General features: G+C 30.4%; 1 protein-coding gene across 1 annotated transcript in view; it reads left to right on the top strand.

Moving 5' to 3' along the window:
• The first annotated feature begins 1,349 nt into the window (after positions 1-1,349).
• Positions 1,350-21,206, top strand: part of LOC129000031 (allatostatin-A receptor-like) — a 32,452-nt gene continuing 12,595 nt past the window's right edge. The window contains exon 1 of the mRNA XM_054426878.1: positions 1,350-2,051. Coding sequence (XP_054282853.1) covers positions 1,365-2,051 — 687 coding nt within the window. The 5' untranslated portion in view covers positions 1,350-1,364. The remainder of the gene's footprint in view (positions 2,052-21,206) is intronic.

Raw genomic sequence — 21,206 nt, forward strand, 5'->3', positions numbered from 1 at the left:
ATTTATTTTATGACGGAATTGAAAGTTTAAGTTTCTGGATGAATATTCTACAGGTGTCGTTAATCATTGTTGGAGAAAAACTAGAGGAAAATTGTTATGAAAAATACATTGTCCTTAATTCAAATAGACATTTACACATGTGGAAATACATTCAATTAGTTTAAAAAATCAATGACTTGTTAGACATGAAATTGATTCAGTGTAACTGGATTCTCAAATATTTTTAATTTAAAAAAATTATGAAATTAATAAAATCATTAATTTAAATACTTTCATAGAAACCAGTAATTAACTATAAGTCTATTTGCTTAAACTGTCTGAAAAAAAAACAGGAAAATCCTTTTCGAATGACGAATAGGAAGCGCACATCCCTATACTAGGTAAATGTTTCAGTAACGGCATGTTATATTAATTGTAGGTATCAAGATAATTGTTACACTTGATAACTATCTAAATACAAGAAAATATAAAATTAATACTCAATAACTAATATACAAAGGTTAAATACATGTCTTGACTTGAAATACATTTTTATTGATAAAACGTATTACTTGTTAAGGTGTTAACACTGTTAACACCTCCAACAGAGGGCTACTAATAAATTGCGGTATTCCTTATTCACTAAATTATGTATGTATTGTTTTAAGACAAATATACGTCATATTTCCAACAAAGAAATGTACAAATGTACAATAGAAAGGTAAGTTATTATTATTAAAATAGTTATTTAAAAAAAATTCACTTTGCGATATCATTCTAGAGCAAGACGCTGGATACGGCTGGTTCTCATAAATGCACCAAATATACCATACAAGATATTAGAAGATCTACTTTATTCCATGTCAATAGTGATTCTTTGCAAGGATTCAATTAAATATTTAAAATTAAAAATGTTAAAGATATAAAATGTGTAGGAATCATATTTTACCTAAAAATAATGAAAATGTTTACATTAATTTGATACATTAGTTTGATACATTAGTTCTATTTGGTACATTAGTTTGACATTTGATAGAAAAAAGTACCCTATCAGTCATTTTATTTTAAAATATTCAGATTTAACAAGTAATAACATTATCACGTTATTAATATTCATAAAAAAATATTTCTGTTAAATCTCAAAATGTTTAAACAAATTTTCATATTTTATAGCATAATAAGCCGTCTATAATACACACTATATTACAACATTAATTACAGTTTAATAAGCTGAAATGACATCTCCCTACTCATTCCTATTGAATCGCACGTTCCCGTGGCGTGTGGGAGCGATCGATGGTGGTTCCCCTGATCTCCGAGCGCCACCGTCGTTCTCCTCTGTCGCTCCCGCTCGTCAGTCGGTATGAGAATCTCCTCATAGCCACATGGACGACTCGCCGGGGGTAGGCGAGGCGGTCGGGTACACCCAGTGTGTCAACCAGTCCGGTAACTTCAGCGATATATTCGCGTCGTTCTGTCAGCGTAATTCCTCCGGACTCATTCCAGATGACATGGAACCAGAGCTTCGAGTTATGGAACAAATCGTCAGCATCGTGGTGCCGATTTTGTTCGGCATCATCATCATCCTCGGGCTATTCGGGAACGCGTTGGTCGTCATCGTTGTGGCGTTCAACCAACAGATGCGAAGCACCACGAATTTGTTGATTATAAACCTCGCCGTGGCCGATCTATGTTTTATTGTTTTCTGTGTTCCCTTCACCGCTACGGACTACATCCTTCCCTTCTGGCCGTTCGGAGACACCTGGTGCAAGATGGTCCAGTATTTGATCGTGGTGACGGCCTACGCGAGTGTTTACACCTTGGTGTTGATGAGTTTGGACCGTTTCCTAGCTGTCGTGCACCCCATCGCTTCCATGTCTGTTAGGACTGAACATAACGCTATTTTAGCCATCGGTGTTACATGGATTGTTATTTTGGTGACGTCAATTCCCGTGTTCCTTTCCCACGGGGAAGTCAAATATTACTATTCTTCCACGGAACATACTGCTTGTGTCTTTCTCGAGAGGGACCCTGTCAACAGACCAGATGGATACAACAAACCTGCTTTTCAGGTAAATTACAGTACCTCATTGAATATTCAAGAATATAGCAACAGTTACATATTGGCTACTTTAAGAAAAGTGCGTATTGCGGTGGGTGTGGCCTGTACCAGATGTTACATTTTTCTTACTATTCGTTTAGCCAGTAAACGATGGCTTATTTAATTTTATATCTTATCTTTATTAGTTGTATTACCGAAGATCTCATCTATGTTATCGCTAGTCATGATCGATGACATGAACGTACACCTGTTGATATCATCCGATTCATCTCTGAATGTGAAATCACAGACTTGCACAGAAACATTAAATGTTTTGATTGTAAGTTTTTGCAATTTCAAAATAGTAATAACAGTAATCTAAAAATTTAAAACCTAATAAGCTCTTCCTTTAAAGCTAAATATACACAGTTTGGTCATTCCGTCGATATAAAAAGGTAAAAAAACTGAATACCTATGGTGTTAAATATCTTCTGATCAATTAAATCTAGTTCAGTAGCTACGTTTAACAATCAAGGAAACTGTAATTACGTTTTAATAAACTAGTGTTATTTTGAACTAATGTTTAACTATTATAACATGTTTGCAAAATAAATTTGGCTATATTTTATTTGTAGCTAGATTTGGAAACTTAAAATTCCTACCTTGACACAATTTTAAAATTGTTTTTTCTAATATTTATATCAGAAATTCATTAAATATATCGCAACTCTTAAATTGCTTAAATGTATGACCCGTCTAATTCCTCGTATAATTGTTATATTTTCATACAGTTGATATTATAAAAAACTGTATAAAACCATTATAACATTTTATCTACCAATAAATGGATATCATTATTCACTAGTTTGTAAGTATTTAGTTACTAGCTAGTGGAAAATAATAATTATAATTACTTGTAATCAAAGATACAATACACAAAATCGTTTACAAAATCTGAATACTGATTAAAAAGTGTAATAAAAATGTAATATTTTAAAAATACTACTCATATCAGAAACTCTTGACAGATGTATACTTTTTTAAACAGGAAAAAAATAAAAAAGATATATGTTAGTAAGGAGTTAATTTACAGAACGGAGACAAAGGTTTTGACAAAAAATGCCAAAACTACAGTTGAGCAAATGAAAAAATAGCATGCTAAAAACGCGTTACTACTATGTGTTTTATGTACTGCATAGTCTAAAGCAGTTGATTTAGTAACTATTGAAAAGTATTCGGGTGATAAATTTGAAAAAAATAGTACATATAATGAGGGATAAAATTTTTCTATGAAAAATTAGATTTTAGCGTGACTAATTATAAAAAGATTGAAACGATGAATATATATATATATTAAAAGTATATATTTTTATACTTGAAATGCCCAGCGTAAGGCGAAAAGGTGCAGCAGTGTGATCGCAATTTTCCCGCGGTTTTTCAGCACAGTGGGGCGTACAATACCCGCCGTAAATCACGCTGACGGTTTTAATTCAAACTTTCATCCCTAATCAAATTTTCGCATGGTTATAAATTCATCATGTCAAGCATTTCTGCTCGAATTACCTCACATATAGGATCCAAACATTTTGATATTATGGAATAAATTTTATCCAATTATTTGTTTCAGTAAAGTATATTCTATATACCAATATTAACCTTATACATAAATATTACATACAATACTCATTCAAATAAGAACTTTTTTCATTTGATTTAATCTTAATAAGTTGTAATCTTAGTAAGAATCGATAGGCCTACATTTTTTGAGTGATCAACATCCAATCAAAGATTGTATCACTTTTTTTACAATTGGATGTAAACAGTAGACGAATATTTTTTACGTATTCGTTTTACTAAAATAACTTTTTACTGTGACAAAAAATTGCATAACAGTTTTACTTATAATACTGAAATACTTTTAAGTTTATTTTCTTTATACATCTTAGTAAAAATGAAACATGTGAATAAAATAATATGCCACAAAAAAACCTATTCTTTTATTTTAATCGATATTTTCTTAGTCACTTTATTATACCAGTTCAATTTTGTATTATTTCTCCAATCGAATAGTAATTTAACAAAACTGTGCCTGGATGTATAAGAGAATATCACTGTTTCTATTATTAATGCATATATAACGAACCTTAAACTATACAAAACTTGGTTTTTGTAAATGTTTCATTAGGTGAAATATTTATGCAAAAGAATAACTGACAATGAACGATTTCAGCGTAGAAGGATACAAGTACCAATGGATGATTGTAGAGAAGAGAGTAAAATTTTATTGAAGAAAATAGAGATAATGGTTGAGATAGAGAAATTAAAATGAGAAAGATTAATGGTAAATAGTTCGAAGGACCAGAGGGGTAGTATATAGAGAGATGGATATAATAAGATTAAATAATATGAGAGAGAGAAAAATGAACAGACCTTTTAAGATTACAAGAGAACAAGACACTATTTATTTCCTTTTTGATACACAACATGTGTTAACAATAGAGAATAATTTAATTTGAACAAGAACACATGTTGCAAGTAAAAAGATATGTACATTAAATAAAATCATTGACTATTGGATTGATAGTCAAATATAAAATATAGAGTGTTAAATTATATGAATAGTTAAAGTTTACTGAACAGACAATATGATATCTACGTATGATTTCACAAAACCTACGACTGCACCAATGGAAATTAATATTTTAATCCTTACCAGAGGAATAACAAAATAACACACAGAGTATTAACAGTAAAAAAAAAGGTTTTGTGAAATAATATGTATATTAGCAATGCTCAAAAACTTAACCTTCGTCTATGTTAAATATAGCGACAATTATATTTAAGATTTTTTATTTACATGAACTACGTGATACCTTTGTTACATCGTTATTTGTTCACATCGTTTAGCAGCCCCTTATTTTTATCTGTAATTTCCTCAAAATGATCACTGAAAGTACTAATCTGAACGAGAAATCAATTAAAGCTTCCTAAAAAAGATCAAATAGTTTGCTCAAAGTTAAATTTGTAACTTTCATTCATGATAATCAAAATCAGGTAGATAAACAGATGATGAATGCATTCCAAGTGGGGAACTCAACAAGTATCCAAGCTAAGTTGGAAAGCAGGATTCTCCTTTCCTCATCCCCTTTACCCTCCCCTTCCACTACAGTAATTTACACCCTAAGACAAAATGCACAGGCTTCCGTCTCAGACTAAACGGCCCCTTCCTTTCTAAAGTTTCAACTTGAAAATGTAGAAAGTTTGCTCTTTCTCGAGCCCCTTGTTAATTGTTACCATTCTTCAAAGTTCTTTTGTTATCTTCAGTCAGGGTTATTGACTTTTCGTCAAATGTGTTTTTCACAACTTGTTTTCCATAGCTTATTTTTCAACGTATGTAGTTTTGTGTATGTTTAAATTAGCTATTGATTGTTTGACATGTTATACTTATTAGACTGTCGCTTATACTTAATTTGGATACGGACACGCAATGGTGAATGCATAAGAAGAAAATAATGCAGAATATCTTAGTGATAATGTTCAAGAATTAACTTTTGCCCGTGGAAAAAGCTAGTAATATTTTTGATATGCTTTTCGTTCTGGTTTATTTATTTACCTAAAATAGTTTCAGAATGTTTTTCATATTCAACTTCCAATACAGAAATTTTCCTTAGGTTTTTATAAATATGAAATAACTATATACAGTCTAAATTATTAAATAACAACACATTTAAATATGACACGGCGTTGAAAACAACCGTTTATTTCAATAAGTTGTATATAAAAAAAATTAAAATTTTGACCCAACGAAAATATATTTTACATTGTGGATTTATACCAAGATTACTGGATTATTGCAAGTAGTGCCTCAACCACACTTAATTAATCGGTATTCAGAATTATTTCACAATCCATGATAGTATAGTTTTCTATTATTTACCTTTTTTAATGTTATTTATATAAATCATCACACCATTCTTCTTTAATATGTATTAATTGACTAGTTTCCTTGTCTTGGTGTGTTACTTCTATTTATAAACAGAGTAGTACATTGTACATACTCAGTTAATTAACACCATGTTTAAATTTAAAAATTAGAAATATATACTGATAATAAAGGAACTGTGATCTTCAATAGATAAGATCGAATCTCAAAAAGTGTAACCTAGTGGTCGGACATGTTTAAAAGAAGACGCTTGTTTTCGGGTGGGCCTACGAGAACTGTTTTCCACAGCAGCATGAACTCTATCGAATGTAAGTCGTCTGGCGTTCGATCTGACTTTGTCAGCTTCTTTTTGAACGCAGAAGCCGTTGTTCTAAAGTTAGTAACCCATCGCATGATTATGCTACTTGACGGAATACATGTCGCCCTAATTAAAAGATTGCACGGAACTGCTACTGAGCTGCATGACTGAATCGTAACTTTTTTTTAATACGACTTAACAGACGCGCGTAGCTCAAGCAACCACTTTTGTATGACTAAAGGTTATGGCAGTGTGGAGGTTTTCTAATGAGACACACCCCACCTCTCTCAGACGACCTGTCGCTTCAGTGCGCTGCAGAAAATAGATCGGTTTTTTTGCCGCACGCTGTATATATGTATATTATATGGGTGAGTGCGTGTCATTGTGTATACTTGATTTAAAAGTAGCTAGTTTATATGCAATTTGGTACAAAGCTATTTGTTTACTCAAACAAGTTCGCTTACTACGATGACCATACGATGTAGTAGGGGCCTATTTAGCTTTATGGGGTAAAATTCAGTTTTCCCATTTTGACTCTCTGAACATAAAGTATTGCAAATTTTCTCGGCCATTTTGGATAACCTGAAAACGCGTAATTTTCTTAATAGTTTAAGTCGATTTGTGTTTAATTTTTCATAAAAGAAAACCCCTATTAAAATACTGGGACATTCTAAAAGATATTAACAACTCTGTTGGTTATATAAAACTATGTTTTTTGTTTACTATGATAATAAAACATACATCTTCAGAAAGTGCGTACCAGAAAGTTTTTTAAAGCTAAATACTGATTTTTTTCCCACAGAAATCCCTTTCTGTCCCTTTCCGCATAGCCTGTGGTGCATGATTTACTCATCCAATCGTAGATAGACATGCTATCAGAAAGGTTTTATAGTCAAACATATTGACGTAACATGTCATACATTGACATTTGACAAAAGTAACTGATCAAGTACAGTACACCTATTTTCAAACTCAAGAACACAAAGTGATTTATTTAAAAAATTATATATATAAAAGACGTTGCCTTTTTAATGCAGGGTTAGAATTTGTAAAGGCAATTAGCTATTTCAATTGAAACTTACGTTATTTTCTAAGGTTGATGTATCACTAATCTTTAATACCAACTGTGCTACTGTGTGTTAGTATGGATTTTATCTAAGTGATAATGCGCAACAGCTAGACCCTAGGTCTTGAAGTAATGTGAAAAGCAATCCCAGGCTCGTGCCTAGCGCCCTAGGACAAAAAAAAAAATAAAAACTGTGTCATTACGAGTAATACAACTCTCAGTTCATATTTATGGTATACACACACTTCTTTTAGAATCACCCTGTACTTTTTATTACATTTTATTTCAAAAAGAAAAGTAAACTTTGTAAAGTTTCCAGCCAATGGGTAATAGATGATTGTGGTTTGGGTGTAACAATTTGTCTTTGTTACTGACCAAGAACAGCTGATTTCATAAGAAGGATCATTAATAAAACCCCCAATATAAACTGTTAATGGGCACAATAATGTTTAAGCACTCTTGAGTCAACCCATATTTTGAATATTTCATATTACATTGCTACTTAAATCAAGTATTATAATTATTTTATGTTATGTTATTGTCCAAACAGCATTGAAGAACAAAAAATTTAATTGTAATTAATAAATTAATTTACTTATGGAAACATATGATTATTGAATGTGTTGCTTGTAGAAAACTATTGCTTATTTGCAAATCCAAAGTAGATTTTATCACTTTATTAAAACAGTTCTATTATAAAGACCCCTAACATTGTATAATGACATGTGTAAAAATAAATTATTCTTTAAAAATCATCTAATACTAATTATTTAATATTTTTCCAATTTAGCTGAAGAAGGTTTTACCATTTAGAGTGAATAACAATGACCAGGTTGATAGTTTTTATCTTAAGTTTGTAAAATTTTATTTTATCAATAAGTATCAATAATTAATGGCTCAATTGATGCTATAAAAGAAATAACATTATTAAACTAACCCACATTCAAATTTATGAACAGTGTAACTTTAAAATGACCTTTTACTTGTTGGATAAACTTTTTTATTTGGTAAAATAGTTGAAAATAAAATTTTATTTTCTTTCATTTGAAGGCATAAATCCCGTTTTGTTACGTCTATTATCGAATTTTGCCGATTAATTACAACCGCTCCACTCGTTGCCGTAAATTAGGATGGGATCTTTTGTTCATCTTAACTTGTTTTAAAATTTAGGTGCTTATATATAGCCTTAGATTATTTCTTTACAATTTATTCATTACAACGAATACTTTAAAGTAATTATCATAACTTATTCACGAGTATTTTGACAAAGATAAGATTCACCATTTTACTCTATCACCTTGTTATTGTTGTTTTGTTGTTAAGGTTTGTCTTAGAAAAATTAGTCACTTGCGTATTGTCGGATGGAGTCAATTGATGATACGATGAATAGATCAGAGCACTTTTATTTAACTACCCTTCGAAATAAAAGTGTAGATACGAATTTGCTGACAAATACCTAATACGTTAAAAATACGAGTAAAGGTTATGAGAAATTAAAAAAAGAAATTATATCTTAAAATTTTCAATAATCAATCAATGTATATGATCTAAATATGTACAATAAAACTCAACGAAAATAAAAATACTATGTATATAATTAATATATACATATAATTCAGTGTGTTAAAAAAAGTTCCGGAATGGCTTAGTATTTTTTCACCAACATTCAGTTTTGTATCTAGATATCTATTATACCCTACCTTTTAAGGCAATTATACATTTTCCTCTCCTCCAGGGGGACGGTACACAAGGAGTAAGAAGAAAATCTTTAATGTAAGCATAGAATGGTATGCACATAAAATTAAAGGTCTTTACTAGTAAAATACGACACCGCGAATTCAAACCCAAACGGGCAACCGAGTCAAAAATGGCAGCCATTCAAAGATAATCTTGAATCTGTCATTTTCAATCTTTGAACGGCTGCTACTTTTTACTTAGTTGTTATAGTTGTTATTTTGAGCTCAGGTTTTTGCCATTGTATTCTACTAAGGCATTTAATTTGATTTGCATCTCGACTTATACATACGTTTACGATTTTCTTCCAACTTCTTCCGGGGCGCCTCCCAGAGGAGGAAGCATATAAAAGCAATGCAAATTCAATCCATCTTTGAATAGCTGTCATTTTTGACTCGGTTGTCCGTTTAAGTACAAATTTGCTGAATTGTATTTTACTAGTAAATACCTTTAACTTGGTGTACTATGCTTTTATTAAAGATCCTCTACTTTCTTTTTGTTGGTCATTAACATGGAGGAGAGGAAAATTAATAGTTGCTTTAGAAATTAGGATTTTATGATATAAATATCTAGAAACAAAACTGTACCACCACTACAGTACACACACAGACACAGTACACTACAGTTGTTTTTTTCTATGTTGATAAAAAAAAATAAACCGTTCCAGAAATGTTTTAACACACTAATGGTTATTTAACAGGCTTTGACGAATTGCACACTCAAATTAAGAGAGAAGTCTGTAACAAAAGCCTATAAGAGGCTAACGAGGTTTTCACTGTTACAACCTTGTTTACTGTTACAACTGTAATTTACTGGGTTTTATTTCCACATCTATAAAAGAGAAGTGTCCAACCCAAGGTCAAGCCTTATCCAAACCTTATTGGATTTATTTTGGGGTACACTTTTGTATATATTTTCAAATTTAGTAAAAATATTTTGTTCTATATTAAATATATTTAATATTGAATTTCATACTCAAATAGGGTTAAAACTATTTAATATCCACACATAAATGGAAACACAATAATTAAGTACACAGCTACTTAAAAACCAGACAATCTCACTTCGAATCATTCTGGTATGTTCAATAAGTGGAGTAATTCCTATTAATATTTAACCTTGTGTTATTTACCGCCAATGCATGCTGCATTGCTCTTTCTAGTATTATACTGTAATATATTTGGGGCATTACCATATTATCCAATAGCTGAATACAATATTACTGTATGAAATTGTTTATCAGAGTTAATTATTTCAACTGTTTATGGTTTTGTTTTAATTTTATTCATTAATAATTAAAGGAAACAGTATCATTTATTGGTTTTTTACCTTATACACTTTTATTTTTAAAATATACCTACATTTATTTTTAACCTTAGCTTTATTCAAAATCTAGTTAATTAAATTGGTTAATTAGTTTAGATGATTTTACAGTGGAACCTTAATGAGAAGATCCTCGGTAGCTTTCTTGATAACAAGTGTCATTTTCAAAACCCCTTAGATTTATTTGACCCCTAATCTCATGGTGTTACAAACCTCGATAAGAAGTCAACCTTAAAAAGTCATATTTTACAGTCCCACAAGAGTCTTGTTATCAAACGTTCTACTTGTTTAACCATGAAAAAAGTAATTTAATTCAACCATAACAATAGTTTTAATTTGTCTAGGCCTATAAAATTAAATCTATAAAAAAAATTTATAAAGTTGATTGGGAGGAAGAGGTATTTAAATAATGATAACGTTATCCTGGAGCCTGAATTTTTGCTGTGAAAAACAGGTTGACTGCCAGAAGTATCACCTATTTCAGAAATAACAATCAACTTAATCTTTGCTTGGTGAATCCTAACCCTGGTCACAGAGCCAAACATTTGGTTGTACCAAACTATTGTGTGAAACATTTATAATATCTACATCTACAACCAATCATTTAAACGATCGTGCCAAAAGTATTCTTACACCCCTAAAATTGAACAGTGACATTTTTAAGGGAAGTTTTTCGAACTTTTCAAATGTGAACTATTAAATAGTCCTAATAACTAAATAGTCACTTGGGGGAACAAGCTGGTGTAGTGATTAGAGCGGGGGACTTCGGTTCCCGATGTCCCGGGTCCAAATCCCACCAAATCACCAATGGATGTTATCTAAGTGATAATGACGCAACCCCTAGGTCTAGCCTGAAGTAATGTGAAAAAAATCCCAGGCTCGTGTCTAGCATCTTAGGAAAAAAATATTAGTCCGCATAATCAAAATAAAAAAAAAACTATACTTGCATTATAAATTAAGAAAATATAAAACCTGAAGGAAACAATATTAATGGATAGCATTTTAATTTCCTTTAACATTTAATTATTCAATTTCTTTACGTAACTATTGACCATTTCCATTAACAAGTTTGTTTACCTTAACCACTTTTTAACCAGACCAAAACTGAAACACTAATCTTGTGTACATATCTTAGAAAACTAACCCGAAGACAAAAGAAAACATAAATCTATAAATATAATACCTAGATATAAAATTTAAGATAAGCAAGTTAAACAAGCTGCCTACACAAATTATTCGATGATGTCACATTATAATCAGAGAACTCACAACCGTGGCAGCAACAATTTGCGTTAATCTGTAGAATTGACCTCATAAACAAGTCACATGCGGGAGTTAAAACAACTATTTAAATTGAGAACAGCCTTTTTAATGGTGCATATTCGCTAGAGTCTAGTTGTTTTAATTGTAGTCACAAAACAGTTTGGCCTTAATAAGTCTTAGTCCAGACTAGCTAAAGTATTGTTTACAAGCCGACTATAGGCTTATTCTTGTTGGTTTAAGGATAGCTGAAGAAAACCTCGGATTCAAGTTAGCTTCGCTCAACCTATATTAAATGTGAAATTGTAAATTTGCTTAATATTAATTACTAAATTGGAGATTTTAAATACATCCGTAGATCCGTGACCCCCCTTAATCATATGAAAATACCCTTTACACATATTTCATTTTAACAATTCATTTGTTTTTTTTTTTTTGCAGTCTATATTTTCAGCATGTAATATTTTTATTCGTTTATAATAATTTCAAATTGATTTGTTGTTATATTTAAACCAACTAATGGCCAAAAGAAGTATTAACAACTTCAGCTCAGTACTACAAATCTGATACAAAATCTTAATTTTGTGGAAGGATTTTGTAAATATATCTTAACCTATATTTCCAAAATCCTTGGAATCGGAGCTAGCCGTATGTTGTATGTACATGAAACACAAAAATACCATATATTAAAAACTCTTCTAAGTGTAAATTAATAAAAATAGTAAAACAGAAAAACGCGTTGACTTGTTGAATTACGTCCTTTAAGTACAAAATTTTAAATTCAGTTAAAACAACTGTAATTATTTAAGTAACCAAGTGATTTTGTTTCTGACCTTAAAATTCAGTCCAGGATGTAATCCATCACCAATCAGGTGGTAAAACTGATTATGTAAAAAAATCAACTTAAGATTGAGAGGAGAAGTCCACCCAGTTCACTTACAAAATCATAACAATTTTAAATTGCGTATTTATGTTTTACTACAACTTAAACATACAGATTTCATAAGTTTTAATTAATTAAACTCACCTATAAACACGTAAATACCAGTAAGTATTTTAATCAAGCTTGTAATTGAAACGTTTTGTTAGCAATTATTCAAAACATATTCGACCAAAAAGAAAATGTTACTCAAAGTATAATCACTTTCTCCAAAAGGTATTATGCAAATTTAAATCTCACTAAAAGCCCGGAAGAAGTGAAACGCTGTAATGTGAACCCTCATCCACTTTTATACATTATGTATTGTTTTACATATTGAAACGTGTATTCGAGAGAGAACTTCCTACTGCCTCTTTGTCAAGCATATAACATGAGTGTTTTGACATAAGCTTTATACGGTACTTATCGATAACATTCATTATTATCGAAGATTTTTCGATATATCGATATTTTTCTTCTCCTTTACGAGCTATTTTTCTTTTGTTTTAATGTTTTCAAACGTATTTAAATTACAATTTGACAACTGATCTTGTTTAGGCAAAAATAATAAATATGTAGAAATAAAATAGCTCTAAACTAGCCTAACATAACTAACTATATTTGATGTACCATTTTAAAATTCCATTTGACAACAGAAAAGGTATGTGAGGAATATCAAACGGAATTTTAAAATGGTAACTTACAACAAGTTTGGTTAGTTATGTTAGGTTAGTTTAAAACAGTTTCGTTTCAATATTTTGTAGTACCGTATTTTGGTAGATATTTAGATGACATATATGAAATATCTCGCCAATCAGCAAATACTTTTTTATATATTAGCGCGCAAGTTTTGAGACCCAGCCTGAAATAAGTGCAAAACTGTTTTAGAATAGAGCCTATCGTCATAAAATACGTTGGTATTACATAAAATGAACCGTGTTAGAAAATGCTGGACAAAAATGTGTTCCAAAAATTAGCTTGATGTCACCAAATTGGCTAATTTCCTTAAATAAAATGCCAAGACAATATAATTCTCACTTATTTAAGTAACAATTTGGATGTGTTAAGATTAAATAAACACTGTCAAATCTTTAATGTGTATAACTCGATCTTAAATAACAGGTCAAAGTCACCAAGAAGAAAGTGTTACAATGCACCGACAGTGGACGACGACCTAAAAATTCAAGAACCCACTTGTCTCAATCACCTCCTTCTTACCACAAGTACCCCAAGCTGCAACACCTAGTCTACGACAGTCTGTATGGGGGCGTAAATCGTACAAATTAGATGTTTAATATTTTTTGTTGACTTATAAAAACATACTTCCAAACTGATTTGTATAACGTATATGACGTTAAAATGTCATAAAGTTTAATTTGGTTGACATGAAATACTAGGATTATTTTTTTTGCATCGTGATGCTAAAAATAAATGATTCGAAATAAATGACGCATAGCTTGATATTACACCAAAATGATTTACCGTATTAAATTTATTTAAAGCTTATGTAAATACAGCTTATGTACTCAATATTTGATTTTGATAATGTCTTCTTTATTTATAAATGTAATAAAAAATTTTCACGTTTTCTTGCAGTATAACTGATAAAGAAATTTCACTTGTTTTCAGGGTAAATGCAATAAACATTTAATTTAATTTTGAACATTTTAGTAGTATGGAATAGTATATTCCTAGTTTAAAGCATTGACTAAGGTTTGCTGCAACTGGTTTTTTAGTCAATGTAAAAGTAACAATATGTTTACCAGCCTGAAGGTCGCAATAAAAAAAAATTTTATAGGGTTAAAAAGGGAGTTTTTTTAAATTTTTTTCAGTGAGTTGGAATTTAGTTTCATCTCTTAATAATAAGAAAAATAATTTAATGGTTGGTTAGTATGGTGTGCAATAAATACATTTTTAGCAATTTTAAATATCATGAGTACAAACAGAAAGTTTTGATGTACTTTTAGACTTTACAGAATAATAACTAAAAACACTCAAAATATTATAAGTTTAACCCCGAAATCAATCAAATTCAATTAGGAGGATATATGCTGTAGGCTTGTTTTCGGACGACCTCTGATAAGATAAACAGCCCTATCAGACGTGTTTACTTGACTGTTTGCGAGGGTCGACCTATATATGTCTGTTCCTAACTTGTGTTTGATTTATCTTATTGCCTAAAGCTTTGATACTTCGGCATACCAAATAGAGTAAGGGGACACTAATTAATGTGTTTGCTACAACAAGATTGCTAGACAATATCACAGGGTATTCTATTTTACATTAGATTTTACTAAGTAATTGTGATGTTCTACTTTTTATGTTTTTATTTGTTAATCGTAATAACGTTTTGATGAACTAGGATCTTAATATTTAAAGTAAAAATTGTATTTTACATAAAACAAATAAAGTGTGTTCTTAAGACTCAAACCTTTTTTAATGTTTGAGGATTAAAAATTCAAAAATGGATTACCTACAGAGGAGACCGACGTAGTTTGGGGTTACACAAAAATCACTATGATCAACATTCAACTTTATAACTTAAAAAATAAAACTACTATTAGAGGAAGCTGTTACCAAATCATACGTGAAATTAAACGTAACTGCCGTATGTCTCTGGTATATCGTGTTTAGAATGTTTTTTTCGTACAGACGATTAATCAAATGATTAAGGGTTATAAAACACAGGTTCAGAACAAGAAAAACAAACAAATTAAACAGAACGAAGTTCATAGCGTTTTCAACTTTTTTTCGGAAAATGGAACGGATTACGATTTGATAGAGGCAATATTTTTTTTTCCAGTTTATCCATTGCTAATTGTTTTTAAGGCATGACTAGACCAAGTTCAGTGAAAAAATTGTCTTTAAAACGAAATAAGTGATGATTCTATGGTCTTAACATTTTATTTAAGGAAATTAGCTAATTAGGTGACATGACGCTTTTTTGGGAAAACATTTTCGTCCAGCATTTTCTAACACGGTACATGTTAAGTCATACCAACGCATTTTATGACTAGAGGCTCTGTTCCAAAATAGTTTTGCACTTATTTCAGGCTGTGTCTCAAGACTTGAAAGCTCTAATGTATGAAAGTAATTGATGATTGGAGAGATTCGCACCCGAGACCTCGAGAACCAAAGCTCTGAACAATGGAACTAGACCAGTTAACTTCCCATTTCACTTGGATACTGGGGCTGCTCCTTAGATATGATAGATTATGGACAATCTTACATAACTATATAAGTCACATATTAAATAATATATAAACTATCAAAATCAATATAATGTTGCCGTATGTGATGATATTGCACACATCAACACATTGTTTGTTTCTTTTTTACTTTCCTGAAGGAAAGTTTAAGTAATCTCCTTCTCTTTTTATACTTTTTATTTTATATAAAAATTTAATGAAATTCAGTAATAAGTTGATTCGGTGTGCTTTTATTAAGAGATATTGAGAGATAAAGATTATATTCACACTTTCGGATAAATTATATTAAATTGTTTACTTGTAGGAGTTTATATAAATCGTAATATACTGTATATTAGCAATTTTTATTACTCAGTTTGCTCGTTACCACTTACCATATAAATAAATAGCGCTAGCCGATGATTATTTTGTTGTTGTTAGACATTTTATAATTCAAGTTAAAGAAGAACATGCTTTTTAAAATTATTCAAAGCAATCAAAAAGCTATTAACTTTTCAATCGATATGATTTACCTATCTAAAACTTATTATTACTAATCAAAATCTAAAGTATAATAGTAAAAATACACTATCTTAAGTAGAACGATGACATTACGGTTGTGATTTCAGCTTTAAAAGTTAATAGTGTCTTCTTGAGAACTTATGTAGCAAAGGAAATGTATTCATATCTTAAGAGCAGGTCTTCCTCTGCGACAAAACCGTATAGAATTTGCTTTGAATTCTACAAACACGGTCCATAAATAGTTGGGTTAATGAGGTATTCTTTTATTACAAATAATGATCTTGATGTTTTCAGTATAATTAATTACCAGTGGAGTATATTAGTTTAAAATAAAATTTGTGTAATATAACAATTCCGTAAAATCTGTGTTGTTTGTAATCCAGATATTTTTAGTTATTCAAATTAGCAAGGGATAAAAGAGAAATAAGCATACATAATATGAAAGGATGTTTACGATTTAAAATATAGTATGGAACATAAAAAAATATAAAATTTTGTTAAGAGGGCATGGAAGTTTAAAGAAAATTGTGTTTCCTATTTGGCCTATATGGAGTGAGTAGGTGAGTAAGAAAAAAGACAGAGGTTTCCTTACTTAATACACCTCATTTCTTGTTTTCTAAGGTAAACCTTTAGTGAGAAAAAAGGTATGGCAAAACTAAAAAGCTAGGATACATTGGTAAATGGTTTATCATTGACCTCTCAGTCCGAAGTGGAATTATGAACAACTCCCACTAGATTAACCAATAATTATATAGATTATAGGAGAAAGCTACAGTAGTAGAGCGTATCAATTGGTGGATTTACAAATTCAATATTTGGCAAGGAAAGTCATAATTTATTCAGCTTTAGCATTTTATTTTACTCTGTCCGGGATGAAAGTTCTTAATACTCCTACTAGATTAACCAATAATTATATAAATTATAGAAGAAAGCTACAGTAGTAGAACATATCAATTGGCAGGTATAAATCAGCTTTACTGTTTTATTTTAATTAATAAATAGTTAGTAATATACTTTACCTGAAGCACTCCAGGTTTCAAAATTTATTTTGTTCCACTTCTAACTTTTATCGAGAGCTATAAAACCACTTCCATGATATAGACGCCGAAACGATCAACACACACTAACAATAAATCACAAACGGAGCACAAGCTGATTTGTGGCCATGTTCCGGATCTGAAATGCAATTGCAGGCGATACAACCCATTGCACTTTGTGGAATGTATTGCTTCCTGCATGGAACTTCTATTTATACTTTTATATTTTATGTTGTGTCGTCTACAACGTTTTATCAAGGTGTGTTAAAAATGTATAAACTAAGTTCCTTCGTATATAAGCTAATACAGAGCATTCATTCGCTACATTTAATACATAAAAAGTCAATTTTATACGCGTATTCGTAGTTGATTTTTAGTTGTGGTAATATATTTGTATAAATAATTTAATTTTTAACTGTACATACCATGACATATAAGCTTTAAGACCTTGATGCTAAAATAAGACTACCCATAACTAATTGTTCTTATTATAGCCGGTTTAGATGGTTAAATTTACTCTTATGGCACATTTTACAGTTTAGTTTATCTCTAAACAGAATAATATAGCTATGGTGTTAAAGGTAATTAGAAATTAAATAAATATTTCATAAATAAATAAATAAATTCATTTAAGCGATTACTGGATAGAAATATGTATTTTTCCTCTTCTGGCTTCAATATTATGCCTGGTTAACATTTGTAACAAGGAGAACTGCCAAATGCTTATATCACAATTTCAGACAGCTGATACGAGCAAATTAAATATTATATTTTACAAAAATATGTGATAGGTTTAATCTAAGACGGTGTCATGGATTTTTATTTCTAAAACTATGCAATTGAATATGGAAAAAAAAACAAAAAAATATTTTATAACCAATTCTGCATCAACCCTGGCTTTGCATGGTTATATAATTTAAGATTTAATTTAATGTAAACATTTATGAGTTAGTTTTAACCATCAAGATATGTTATTACATTTTGAAAAGTATTAAAAGTATTAAGTATTAAAGTATTAAGGCGACTGGTTGTTGTATTGCGAAGTACTGGTATAGCTACTAGTGTTATATTGTAACTCAAAAATAACAATAACTACAGCTGGTTAAGTTACCAACCCAACGTGACGGTTCAAACTACTTACACTAGAAATTTACGAGTTTTATAGTTAAATTAAATTGCATAATTTACAAACATCATAATAATGAAATATTCGAATAATTTTCATATTAAAGTTAAGCTGCATGACATATTTGAAATGCGCCTACCCCAATTTGATACGACGAGACATCGCAAGCGCTGATAGTGTTTGTTTACAAGCTTCCCGAGCTCTTCGACAAACAGTTCTGTTAGTTACGGGAGTTACGAGCACATAAACTAGGCCCGTCTTGGTTAATGTTTCCTATCCTGCCTGCAGGTGTTAATTCCTTTCACACATGAAAACCTCTTGAAAACATATTGGAAACCGTTACATTGTAACAGTTTAGTAACGGTTTTAACTGAGAACTCTTAAGAAAAGAGTATGGTGACCTAATATTTCATTTAGTTCAATAGTAATATTGTATACTGCAGATATTTAAGTAGTGACATATATTCACACAAATAATATATTTTACACAATACTCTTGTTTATCTAATTATTATTTCAACCTTTGTGTATTCTGTGTTTTAAAATTTTAATGTTTCTAAGGGAACCGTCCAAATTATAGTATTATAACTATAACCAAAATGCTGTTTGAAAGTATATGAAAGTAACTGTTAGCTTAAGTAGAAATCCGGACCGGATTCAATAAAGATTATTATAGCCTACTTTCGATTCAAAATTTGTATAGTGAACGAGTAGAATAATAAAAGTAAATTAATAAAGCGTCTATAACTTGTACTAGGGGTAAAATAAGGTTAAATGTCTCTTAGATCGTTTTATTCATTATATCCATGGACCACTCATCCATGAATATTTTGAATTGCATTATATTGTTAGGAGATGCCACACTGAATCTAATGTTTAAATAAAAAAAATTACAAATTGGAATTCAGTAGAAAAATGAATCTACATTTTGGGTTAGGCTACATAAAACAAATAACATAAAAAACATACAAACATTTATTGTATTACACATTTAGTGTGTCTGTGTTGGTAATAATATAATATTCCTGCTTTAAACTGTTGTAATTTTAAGGTAATTTTACTTTGAAATTTGTTGAAATTATTTTATGCGATATAAAGCAAATATTTGCACTCCAAAATATGTCACAATGCAGGGTCTATAACGAAAATAACGAAAATTTCATAAAAAAGAACAGCGAAGGGTTTAAAGAGAAGAAAATCTGTTGAACCCAAAATGCCCCTGAGGCCAGAAGAATATTGTAACTCACGTTTGCTTTCGGGCTTCATACATATGTATGTCTTACATATTGAAACTTTTATTTCAGAGGGAATACAGTAAAAATTGAGATTACTTTTACACCATGTGCCCTTGAGATTAAGATTTTGCCGAAGCACTTTCTTTTTGTTATGTTTTTGTCCTTTTTCTACAAACTACTGATATACGACCTTTTAGACTGTACAAATAGAATGTTTTTCCACACTTTATTAATTTGTTATGTTATTTACAATGCGGTGATACAATTATAAACACCATTGCTGTGATTGTGTTTACTAATGTTACATTATCAGTGACTGGTCGAAGTTAAGTGGTAAACTGAAATCAGATTTTACTAAAATTAGATTTTTAGATTAAGACATTACATAATAAAAATGCTTTAGCCGGTTGCTAAAAGTATTGTTGCATTACTAATAAACTATGTTATATAACAAATTAACAGAATTGGTTTACCAATTTGTGGGTGGAAAACGTCAAGGCACAGATTTCAGTCTTACTCAGAGCCCTAAAGTAGTCAGCTGGTACCGCTTGTTTACAAACGCCAGCTGTTTGTTGTTAACTCCTCTGTTATCATGTTTACCACACTTTGAAGCGTCTAAGAACTTTATTTTTGGTAGGTTGGCCAAACGTAGCATTCATGAGTGAAGTATGTGTCTTGATGTGTGTTGACAAATGACAATATCTATACAGGTTTTCCATAAAAAAAAAACGGTTCAGGACTTCGGGATATGAATTCTCATACGAAAGAAAAAAGTTTATGTATATCCGAAAATGCATATTTACCAAGATATCCGCCATTTTGTTTTTATACATAGATATTTTTATCTTTGGCGTTATTCAACCAAATACTATGAAACTTGGTATGCATGGTACAAGAGAGCTATTTTAGGAATAAAAATAAAAAGTTGGTCTGATTAGAAATTTCAGAATTGTGGCCTTTTAAATTTGTATAACTCACAAACGGCTAATTCAAGGAAACATGTCAAGTATAGTTTTATTTAACATTTAAAATCCCCTATGTGTGGTGTGTGTATTGTTATGTGTTAAGGAAACACATCAAACCCGAAGTACCAGAAACAGATTTCACAAAGAAGAAATCAGAAAAGGATCGAAATCATCCATTAAAGAACCTTGTGTCAGATAGATAACTGGAAAACATTTTCCACCCAAAAAGAAGTTTCGTTTAGTGAAAATATTGAAAATGCAGACTTGAAATTTTTTCTTCCCTTCAACACAACAAAAACAAGATTCAGTTTACAACACTATGCTTATATGATTATTCAAATACTAATTATCAGTTAAAAATTAAGTATTTTAGAAAACGAACCCAAGAAAAAAAATATCGGATGACAAATAACTGAAATACAGTTTTGGGTGTAAAATAAGGCAGAGTTTGACAGGACGCACGTTATTTCGCCTTGTCTTACAACTAAAAAACGTTTTATTGCAGTTCTTTGTCATCCAATCTTTTTGATCTTGGTGTTGTTTGATAGCGAAATCGTAAATAAAAGTGTT

Source organism: Macrosteles quadrilineatus, unplaced genomic scaffold, assembly GCF_028750875.1.
Source record: "Macrosteles quadrilineatus isolate MER2022 unplaced genomic scaffold, UCM_ALF_1.0 Scaffold_8__2_contigs__length_117827958, whole genome shotgun sequence".
Lineage (NCBI taxonomy): Eukaryota > Metazoa > Arthropoda > Insecta > Hemiptera > Cicadellidae > Macrosteles > Macrosteles quadrilineatus.